This window comes from Dasypus novemcinctus, chromosome 28, assembly GCF_030445035.2.
Source record: "Dasypus novemcinctus isolate mDasNov1 chromosome 28, mDasNov1.1.hap2, whole genome shotgun sequence".
NCBI lineage: Eukaryota > Metazoa > Chordata > Mammalia > Cingulata > Dasypodidae > Dasypus > Dasypus novemcinctus.
Genome location: NC_080700.1, coordinates 39,030,566 through 39,042,207, shown reverse-complemented (window position 1 = coordinate 39,042,207; position 11,642 = coordinate 39,030,566). Strand labels below are relative to the sequence as shown.

Below are 11,642 nucleotides of genomic sequence, written 5' to 3'. Positions count from 1 at the left end.
TATGGGAATATTTCTGCTAAAATTTTACCTTCATGTGTTTATGATACTTGGGCCTGTACTTTATTTGTAATGATAAAAACTTACTAGGAGTAATTTAATGAGAGTTTTATTTTTAGGTTTAAATTGACTTTCATTACTTTTTTTAATTGTTGTTGATCCTGAGCCTTTGTCATTATCGACATGGAATTTATCTTTGAAACAAAATATTTTTTTCATTTATCTTTGAAACAAAAAAAAATTATTAAGTCTGAAACTCTTGGTCTTATATTTACTTGCTCAGAGATTATGAATCCCACAAAGTTAAATTGAAACTGTAAGAACAACTGGTGCAAAAGGCATTCTGTTCTTTTTGGATACACTGCAACTTGATAGCTGGAACGTAAAGTAGCATAAATCTTGGGGGAAATGCAGAAGTGATTTAATTCCCTCTTTGTCTACAACGTGTTCCTTTGTTAACTGCTGGAGCCTTGAGGAAGCTCAACTCTTTTGTGGGATTGCATCATTCCAAAACCCAGCTGTAAACCCTTGAAGAAAACAGCATCAGTGCTTTTTATTTTAATTAGAAAAGTTTAATTTAGCAACTTCTCCAAGGTGAGTTAAGTTAGGTGAGGTGTTTTGAATATTCACCCAGATGATACTGGTCTTTGAGTTACAGATAGGGCTCAGGAAAAGAAAGTGGACTATCAGCTTTCCTACTGTGGGGTGACAATGAACATAAGTAGATGATCAAAAGAATTTGAATAAGTAGGGCAGCACCTGGGAGATTCAACAACAACAAAAACAACCCTTTCAGAATTTACTCCCTGAATGATGTGATAGAGAGGCTGGTGGAGTTAGGGAGAAAATGACGTGAAAAATGAAGACCAAAGGGCATTGAATGAAAGTCAAGCTCATCAGTGGTGTGATAACTTAGTTAACCAATTACTTTGCAGTGAGGTAACGACTCAGCTCTAACTACAGGATATTTCCCAGGCAGCAATTTGCAGAATCATTTGGGATATCTCAAGATAAAAGATAATATGAGACAGACATGAGGCAATTATATGTGAAGAAAACATTAAATGGGACTGTTCTGAAAATAGTAAAAAAATTCTTAAAAAGTAATGTGATGGGAGGAAACGGATAATCAAAGGTAAAGATGGTGAGATAAAGTGGAATCCTTGGAGCTGCTTGCTCTATTTACTTATTTATTTTTCCTTTCGTCCTGGAAAACATTGTTTTCAACCGGGGAAGGAGTCTTTAGAGATTAATAGCTTATTGTTTAAAAATTTGCTTATTTTGCTTCTCTTATAGCTATAAGAGAAATTATAGAAACACTCACAAATCCAAAATATGTCCCATCCCAAAGGCTGAAAATTTTTAGGAAAATATGGGCTGGTCCAAAATCGTATTGACCCTTTTTTGGGTCTACCAAGGTACTTCCTTCTGATGAAAGCCGACAGAAGAAACTTCTCCCTCAGGGAAATCACATGATGTCTTTGATCTATAAAGGCCTGGTTTACCGCCTACAACTACCTGATAAGAATTTCTTTGGTTGAATAAATGATGTAAACTGTGCAAGGAAATCCAATGTCATAAAAATGGAGGAACCAGAATGAGAAGTCTAGGATACTTCTATCCGCAACTGTTCTTCTACAATTCAGCTCAACCAATCCTCATTCAGCTCTTTGTTAGATGCGAGGACTTGTGGTAGATAGCGAGGCTGAAAGGAAGAGTGTCTGCCGCTGAAGGCGGTGGCAAAGCTGGAGTTTGGTATCATGCATGCATATACAATGCAAATATTTTACCTAGCAGACAGGAAAATAAGCAAATTTATAACCGTCTGTCTGTCCCCACTTCAGTTTCCGAAGCTATTTACCTAAGATTCGGCCTTTGTGAGACGCCACTGGTGACTGGATTTCAAGTTTGCATTTCAGACGGGTCTCCCTTCACTTTCACCAGTTAGCAGCTGTAATTAAGGACGAAGGCCTTATTTGAATAGTAATTAGCTTGCAGGTCCTGAAGTGTAAACAGAACGCTAATTCACTTAGTTAATTGGTCTTGCAGGGTGGAGGGCTTGGGAAGGCTTTCCTTTAGCTCTTCTGTCTTAGGTACTGAGGATAGAGCATTGGACTCTGGGGGAGGAAATTTTGCAAACTCTTGCTTGCCTCCCAGGAGTCTAGCTTTTAACTTTCCACTAATGACTCATGCAAAACAATGTGAAAACACCCAGGAAAGTTCTGTGGGGCAAATACCATTCACCCTCGGCTGCTCCTCATAATTATGGGGACCCTATGGCCGGATTGCGACACAATTACTGGATAGTGCCTCCCCACCCCCTTTCAACTCCCAAGCGTCTTGGTTTGGAGAGAAATGCTGTGGTCACCCTAATCGTCGCCAGAGAGGGCACAGCATCCAGCGATGGCTGCTAACTAAAGGTGTGGATAAGATTGGTTACATTTACCTAGTGCATGTCAGGTCCTTCTCTTTACTCACTACTTAATGGTTAATGACGGATGACAGTAAATTTAAAGGGTCATCTTATTTTACTTTATGATTAATATTCTAAGTCTAACTACTCTACCAGGACTTTTGCCCTTTCACTGAGTTTCCTGGCCTGCTGGAAAAGAATCCCTGTATTTGATGCTGTGCCTCTCTGTGCCCTCAGTGCTGCGGGTAAATGGCAAGGCATGGGTCTGATGTCCTTTCACTTTCTTTGATGTTTTTTTTTTCCCTTGGTCACTTCAGCCTATCACACTACACAAGAGACAGGCTGCAGCTAGCGATTTCCCCACCTTGTGCATCGGAACAGATCTGTATAAAAAGCACATGCCACCTATTAATTCAACAACTGTTCAACGAGCGCCACGGCTGCCACCGAGCAGGCATTCAGGGGTGTCCAGGGGTCCACCTGTGGCCCTGCGCCAGCTGCTAAGAGGTGGGTGGTGGGGAGAGGGAGAGGAGAGAGCGCTCCCCCTACAGAGGTGCCCTCTGCCCTTAAGGGGTTAACAGTCTCCTAGGGAAAGATGTAAATAAATAACCACAGCCTGAAACAGAGAGTAGGCAGTGCCCAAAGAACTTCTGAGCATTTGGAAGAAGCGAGCTCGCTCGGCTGGGGAGGGGATAGCTTGAAGGAGGGGTGGGGGGAGGTGGGCTTAGGGTTTTCCCAGCTCAGAGTCCACTCGGGCCCCAACCTGAGTCCCATGAATGTGGCGTGCTCCCCCCACCCCCCGGACCGTCGGCTGAAATACACACTTTTAAAATTGATTTTTCGGGCCAGCTAGGAACTTTCTCCTCGCACTTACTGCCTAATGCAAACGAGTACAAGGCCGCTTTACAAATAGGCATATCTTAACGCTGAAAGTTACCAAATCACGACCTCATTTCACGTTCGTTGCAGGAGTGGAACAACGAACAGCGTGGAACAAGAAGCTCGTTAAGTCAGCACCGTTTCGGTCACGATGCAAATAAAACACAAATATTTCCTTTAAGGGATTTACACCCAGGGCTTACGCAAAGAGCAAGATTGTGCAGCCAAACATTTGAAGCGAGCAGAACGTGCAGACGCTGCCTTGGATTTTTTTTTAATTTTTAGTTTTCGGGGAGTCACTGCGCTCGCCCAGGCACCCCGAGCGGCCCCTGATCTCCCCGCGCCTGGGAAAGGAAAGGGCGGCCGGGAGCCTGCGGGGCGGGCGCGGGGCGCCGGGAGGGCACGTGGGCGGCCCCGCCTCCCGCGCGTCTCCCCGCGCCCTGGGCGCGTCCCGCCCCGCCGCGCGGGGGCCGGCCGCGGTGTAACCCGAGCGCGCGCTCCTCCCCCGGGCGCCCGGGGCGGCGCGGGGGGTGGGACGGGGCGGGCCGCGGCCCGGGAGCCGGCGCGGGCCGGGCGGGCGTCCCAGAGGAGGAGCCGCGCGCGGGGAAGCGAGCGCGCCCGCACGGCCCGGGGACGAGCGCCAGGCCGCGGGGACCCCGAGCGGCCGGCACCGCGCGCGGGGGGCCGGCACCGCGCGCAGCCGAGGCCCGGGCCCGGGATCCCGGCGGCCGCTGGAGCCCGGGCTGCGGGAGCGCGCGGCCATGCAGCCTTGAGCGCGGGCGCTGGTGCGGGGCGCGGGCACCGCGATCGCCCCGCCGGGGCGCAGCCGCTCGCCATGGAGCCCGTGACCAAGTGGAGCCCCAAGCAAGTGGTGGACTGGACGCGAGGTGAGCGGCGCGGGGCGCCGGGGAAGGGGTGCTCGGCCCCCCGCGCCACCCGGGCTCGGGGACCGTGCCAACTTGTGCAGCCTGGCCCGTGCGCCCCTGCCCCGCGCAATGCCCCTCCGCTGTGCGGTGCTCCCCCCGCGCCTTAAACCGGGGCGCAGGGGGCGTCCACAGCGGGGACGGCGAAGGTTGGGGGTGCGGATCTCGCGGGCTCGGGGCGTCCCCCCCCCGGCCCGTTCCGGCTGCGGTGCCCGGCGGCCCGCGTCCGCGAGCGCAGAGGCACAAGGCGCCTTTGTGTGGGGGACGCTGCGGACCTCGCCGGGGCCGGGAGCCCGGCGCAGGCAGGTCGGGACGGTTGGACAGGTAGGGGGACGCCCCCGGCGCGCCTCTGGGTTTACTTGGAGAGGCCGAGAGGGCGGCGCGGGGGGCCGGCGCGGTGACTTCTGCGCGGGTGTGTGTGTGGGGTAAGCCCTGAGCCAGGACCCCCGGGGCCCGAACCCTTGGTGGAGCTGCCTTTTGGGGCCACGTGGAAGACTTGGGAAGGAGAAACTGAACTCTTTCGGAGCGCTAGCGTGGGTGTTGGGGGGTGGCCGTAGGCTGGTGCTTGCTTTTACTATCTCCTAGGATTGCCAGGGAACGGCGACAGGGGCCACCCAAGCCACTTTGTACTCTCTAGGAGAGAGTTCAGAAACAGCCGAAAAAATGATCATCGTCGTCTTTTCCACCCAGTTGAACAGCCCTCGGCTCCAAGTTGCTAGTTTCTTCTTTCCCAGGAGTGGTGTCCTTTCTTAATATAGTAGAGTATAGGTGGCCGAGGGCTCTCTCCTGTCGTTCTCACCGCAAGCCGGTGAGGTGGTCGTGCAGGGGAGATTAGGTCAGCTTTCATCCTGTCTCCCCTGGCTATGCTGTCACAAGCACCACCCTGCCTGTCATCTCGCTGCGGGTGTCCTGCCCACTGCCCCACCAAATGGAGAGTCCTCCCCAATTACACCCTTTCTCTACAAATGGTTTGTCAAGTGACCCCCATTTCCTGGGCTCTTGAAGTGAACAAAAACCAACAAATGCTTGCAAATTGGTGAAGAAGTTTGACTGGGTAAAGAGTAAAGGGCACTGTCCAGGCTTGGAATAATAACCCATGAACTTGTAAGTTGTAAATACTCTGGTTAGGAATGGGGTGTGTCTTCCCATCCTCCAGACACACCAAATTCCCCACCTAGCAACTTGCCATTCCCGGGAGACTAGCAGATTGCTCTCTTTCACCTGTAGCTCCATCCTGGAGACAACAACACAAGATGCTGATAAGTGCCGCAGGTTGTGCTCTGCTCTGTCCGATCAGGTAGATGCCACTCGGTGACTCCTGTCTTGCAGTGTGGCTGGCGAGAACTGAGATTGTGTTGTTGAGTGTGAAAACAGTGGTGAGAAAAAAAGAATGTCAAATAGTAGTCACTTTTTTGTTTTTACATTTACCACATGTTGAAATTTTGGATAGATTGGGGGTAAATAAAAATACAATGGCTGAAGAATTAACTTCACCGTTTGTTTGAGCCTTTTCAAACCTGGCTACTGGAAAATTTAAAATTACACTGCTCCAAGAGTAAAGAAAGGGTTACGTTGTGTCACTCCTTGGCTTTCCTGAGCCCGCCTACTTGATCGTGTACAACTTGAAAAATGCAAACAGGCACATAGATTATGGAGTGAGATCTTCACACCCTTAAGATTTGTGCCTCCCCCCTCCTCCTTTGGGAATGGGAGAGGAGAAGTGTAAATTCACATCCTGTTATGTTTGCTCAGCTCTAAAAAGGAAGAGCACATTAAAATGTGTTTTTGGCACCCAGTTGTCTTGATGTTTTGTGACTTTGCTTTCATCTAGGGAAAGTTTCCTACTGACCACACAGAGCAGTTGCGGGTGGAAAGCACTGAACTTGATTAGGTTGCATTCCTGTGTCTAGCACTTGACAACTTTATTCAGAATGTTTTTGCCCTTTTGGTCTCTCAAAGAAAGACCTGGCTACTTTCTGTGTTAGAATCTAAAAAAAGATAGAATGAGCAACTGTGTGACTGACTCTAGGATGATCAGAGGCTACATGTCCCCAAATTGCATGACCCACTTCTTAAATATTTTCTCCTGGTACTGCTGTAAAAGGATCGGCTTTCCAAAAGAACTATTGATGTATGCAAACTTGTTTGCTTATAGGACTATTTTTAGCTGCCTTTGCTAACCGGCTACCCACCCCCATTTTATAAATACATTTTTTCTGATAAGCAGCTCCTCAAATGGACTTTGCAACTCCTGATAGTACAGGAGGCAAGAATGAGCCCTGCAGAGAGCCTTAAATTTCCAACACTCTCAGCCTGGCCACAGTCTAAGCTTGCTTTCATGACTGTGCTATTAAATGCATGCATTTGGAGAGAAATGCATGCAGAGAAATGCATGCATTTGGAGAGGACTGGATGTCTGTAAAATGACTGAATTCCTCTGGTTTATATTATGACTGAAGCTGCATTGTCTGTCACCAGTTTTATCAGGATAGAAGTAGATGCCCAGTAATTGATGGCAGTGTGTCAGGCACAGGTCTCAGGGGGACACAAGTGGTAACTTGTGTAATACGTACAACCACCTTTTGAGGTGGTGCCTTAATTTGCTAACTGCTGCCCAAGCCATATGCCAGCAATGGGTTGACTTTTATAAGGGGAACTTATTTGGTGAAACACTGATGGTTCTGAGGTTGTGCAAGTGTCCACATCAAGGCGCCATCGGGAGATGCTGTTTCCTAGGAGGTTGCCTGCAGGGGATCCTAGATTCCTCCCACGTGGCAAGACTCAGTGGTGCTCGTGTGCGCCCTGCTCCAGGCTGGCTCTCTCCCCAGCTCAGCTGGGGGCGATCAGGCACGTGGCTCATCTCTCTCCTCCCTGCTGGGCCTCCTCTCTGAGCCTCTCCGGGTTTCCCTGTCTCTGCTGACTTTCTGTGTCCTTACTTTCGGTCCTCCCTTTACAAAGAACTCCAACAAGAGGGGCACACCTCGCTGAAGCACTCCCATCAGAGGCCCCCAGCCGAATCCAGTGCAGCCAAAGGGTCCCACATCCCCAGGAATGGAGTAGCTTCAAGAACATGATCCTTACTGGGATCCACAGAAAGCCCCAAACTGCCACAGATAGGAGCTGTTATTTCCACTTGGCCGTTGAGGAAACTGAGGCACAGAGCGCTCGAGTGCCTTGACCGGCGGAGCTTCATTCCACTGCATCGTCCCAGCAGGTGCTTTCCAGGGCCAATTGTTGAAGTACACTCAGAATCGCCTCCACATTTCTGAATTGATCTTCACTGTTGTGGTATGTTGGTGGAGGAGAGTCATGCAGTGTAAGTGGCCTGATCATGCACAGTCGGCGTGTGTCAGCAAAAGTATTCGTAAATCACATTAATTTGGACTCATGGCACCTTGCCCGCCAAATAATTCAGCCAAGGCTTTTGCAAAGAAAATGATCTTTCACGGCATATGTAAGAATAGATTCAGCTGCACACGACAGGAAACGCGGCTTTATTTTCTCTTGTAAAAAGTCTGGAGCCAGGCAATCCAAGATGATCAGGGGCTCCTGCCCTTGTCCCGCTCAGCCTTCTCAGCACCTGGTTTCCTCGTCTTTCGCCTGCAGGTCCCATTCCTGTCCCACCCAGGCAGGAGAAAGGAGACCTACAGAAGCCAAGAGAACTTCCCCTTTGAAGAAACTCCATGCAGCGACTTCGCTTGCATCTCAGTGGGTCTTGGGGCTCCTTCAGACTGCGAAGAAAACTTGGGGTTTGGCCAGTAAGGAGGAAGGGCTGCAGACAGAGCAGCCCACAGCCCTGTCACGTGGTGGCTTACGTGGACCCCTCTCCCTAGATCCCTTCTCCAAGTGGGATGCATGGCGGTTTCCCGTCTACACCCAGCATGTGGGGCCACTCTGCTTTCCAGGGCCTGTTCTGGTTAAGTTTCCCTGGCTGAAACCGTAACTGCCACGAGGTCTTTGACTCAAAGCTCAAGTCGTTGAAGTTTCTCTGGAAGACTCAGCCACAGCTGATGGTGTATCTGCTTTCCGGCTCTTGGACGAGGAGGGAGGGGGTTGGTTTGTCCCAGCAGCCCTTGGCCATCGGTCCGCGTGGAGCAGGCAGGTGGACTGCCCTGGACCGCCCAGCTCCTGCAGCCCCTCAGAGCCTTGTCCACTCAGGGGCCAGTTCTTCCTCTTAAATCGCCCGCCACTTTAGGCCACGGGTTTTCTTTCAGCCACCTTGGTCACTGGCTCACGGGGACCCTCTTCTTTCCACCATTTGGCCACGGGTCAGAAATCTTCTCCTTATCCCACCCCCTCCCCAGCTCCATTCTCTTTTCTGGACTCCATCCGCAGTTTTCTTAATCATCACGATAACAAAACGTTTACTGAAGCATTTATGGGGTGGATATTTTTTTGAAGTGCTTGGTTTGTACTACCTCATTTAACTCCCCCCTAAACAAAACAAGACTGAAAGAGAGGGACATGCGGCATTTTGCTCAGGGGTGCCTAGTTCTATGTGGGGGTGACCTTAAAACCCCACTCTGGGGAAGCAGATGTGGCTCAACTGATAGAGCGTTCACCTACCACATGGGAGGTCCAGGGTTCAAACCCAGGGCCTCCTGACCCGTGTGGTGAGCTGGCCCACGCACAGTGCAGATGTGCGCAAGGAGTGCCGTGCCATGCAGGGGTGTCCCCCGCGTAGGGGAGCCCCACGCGCAAGGAGTGCGCCCTGCAAGGAGAGCCGCCCCGCGCGAAAAAAATGCAGCCCGCCCAGGAGTGGCTCTGCACACACGGAGAGCTGACACAGCAAACGTGACGCAACAAAAAGAGAAGCAGTTTCCCAGTGCTGCTGGATAATGCAAGCGGATGCAGAAGAACACACAGGGAATGGACACAGAGAGCAGACAACAGGGCGGAAGGGGAGGGAAAGAAATAAAATAAAATAAATACATCTTTTAAAAAACAAAACCAAAAACCGCTCCTCTGCTGTCTTGGTCACTTCTGGCCATGAAGCTCAGTGGATGGAGCGTGGGCTCTGGACTCAGCTCCTGGGCTCGGTTCGCTGGTTCCATCCCTGACCGTGTGATCTTAAAAAAAGTGCTCAATAAATTACCACCGGTGGTTTTTATTGCTTCCTCTCCTCTTTCATCCTATGGCTCCAGGACATAAATTACCTGCTTGGAGCCATCAGGCCTTTCATAACTTGGGCTCCACCGTGGAGGGGCACCAGTTGACGCTGAGGACGTGCCTTTGCCGTTTGCCCAGCAGTCTGGGGGCCCAGGGCAGGCCTTGCCGCCGAGCAGGAACGACCTTGGTTAGCTGAGTGGCCCATGCCTCTTTCTTGCCAATGTCATGGACCTTCTTGGGGTAAATAAATTGGGAATATATTTTGTCTACGTCTTGCAGGTTGTCACAGGACTTCTAGAATGCTACTTGAGACTGGCTCTTGCTGTGGGTTTCTGATCCCCGTCTAGTTCCCTGGCTCGTGTTGGCGGCATTGGCGTCCCTTTGGGAGCGTGGGAGAAATGCAGATTCTCAGGTGTCCCTGAATTTGAACCTGCCTTTTAAAGACAAGATCTCCAGGGGCCGAAGTATGTGCTCATTTCCATTTCATATCCAGCTGGACACGTTCTCAGGCTTCCCAGCCACTGCCCTCGTGGGCTGTCTTACCTGACATGTGCTCTGTGCACTTTTCTTAAGTTCTACAGTGATGACCGGTTGAGGACGCTTGATGTACAGCAGAAAAGTGCTTGTAGGGCGTGTGCTTGTATTTATAGGTACCACCTAGCAACAGCTCAGGCAATCCTTGGCAATCGGAATGAGACATTTCCCCCGAGACTTCTCACGTATTCCTTGGGACTTGAAGACTTCTCTCAACAAAGATGTTTTTTGTTTTTTTTTTAACAAGACAAGGGGTAAGAAGGGTGGGGGTGCCCCTGGAACCCTGTGGGTGAAGTTTGTTCTCAGGATCTCATTTGGACGTCGCAGGAAGTGACGGGCACGCCATCCTGTAGTCCGATGGGACGGGGCTCACCGCACGTAGCTGATGTGGGGGGAAGAGTTCACTGTTGATGGGAAATGGCCCTGAATGCGATTTCAGGAATAAATAACCAGAGCGGGTCTCAAAATTTGCAAGGCCAGAGTGTTTCATCTCTGTCTCCATGGAAATTAGGAGGTGATGTCTTCCCGGTAGGACCTTTTTTTTCCCCTTGAGTTGCTCTCATTGCAGAGAACTGTGAGGGCCTCTGGGTTTTGGTCTCTCCGCTTCTGTTTGCCACTGCCTCCCTTTGACGGTTCCTCCCTGTCCTGGTTCTGGAACATTCCACGTCTCACCATGGGAACCAGGGAGCATTGCTTTCCCGTTCTTTCCCTCATTTCATGCTCTTGGGAGTTTTCATCCCGGGTTTAGCCATTATCTAAACTGTTAATAAATCAAGTTTTATTTACAGGAGCGCTGCAGAGCGCTTTTCCATTTGTTCCCAGCCAGCCTGTGAGATGCACGGGGAGGGCGAATTTCCTTTGCAGATGAGGAAATGGAGGCTTATGGATCAGGGTTGCCTAGGGTCAAAGGTTGGGGACCAGGCCTCAGGCATGACTTGGGTCCTGTCCAGCCCCTGCTGGGTTCCTCCGCTGGCCAAAGGGCCCCATGTAGTCCTCTGCCCAGCAAGTCTGGAAAGGGGAGCTTCAAGGAACCTCAGGATTTACACTCAGGGGCTCTTTCCTTTCTCTGTTATTTTTTTTTGTTTTTCAGGGCACAGTTTTTGTGTCTGTAAAATGGGGATGATTATAACCAAAGAGTTTTAGTTGGAGTTAAAAGACGTAGGGGAAGAGTACGTCACATAATGCATGGCAAATAAGTGTTCGCATACTTCCTATTAATGATGAATTCATAGTAGTTCCAAGTTCACATGTATTATAATTGAACTCTTGTTTAAATATTTGACACTGGGGAAGCGGACTTGGCCCAGTGGTTAAGGCGTCTGTCTACCACATGGGAGGTCCGTGGTTCAAACCCCCGGGCCTCCTTGAACTGTGTGGAGGTGGCCCATGCATAGTGCTGATGCGCACAAGGAGAGCCATGCCATGCAGGGGTGTCCCCTGCGTAGGGGAGCCCCATGCACAAGGAGTGCACCCCATAAGGAGAGCCGCCCAGCATGAAAGAAAGTGCAGCCTGCCCAGGAATGGCGCTGCCCACACAGAGAGCTGACACAACAAGATGACGCAACAAAAAGAAACACAGATTCCCATGCCGCTGACAAAAACAGAAGCGGACAAAGAAGACGACGCAGCAAATAGACACAGAGAACAGATAACCAGGGCGGGGGGCAGGGGGGAAGGGAGAGAAATAAATAAATAAATCTTTAAAATATATATATATATTTGACACTGGTGTGCTGTTACTTGTTTAAGCCCAGGATACCGTTCTCATTCTAGTATTTTAAGACAAT

General features: G+C 50.4%; 1 protein-coding gene across 1 annotated transcript in view; it reads left to right on the top strand.

The window, feature by feature from the left end:
• The first annotated feature begins 3,916 nt into the window (after window positions 1-3,916).
• The window catches only part of CNKSR3 (CNKSR family member 3), a 107,228-nt gene continuing 99,502 nt past the window's right edge, over window positions 3,917-11,642 (top strand). Inside the window, exon 1 of the mRNA XM_004477803.5 lies at window positions 3,917-4,176. Within this exon, the coding sequence (XP_004477860.2) occupies window positions 4,125-4,176 (52 nt within the window). The 5' untranslated portion in view covers window positions 3,917-4,124. The remainder of the gene's footprint in view (window positions 4,177-11,642) is intronic.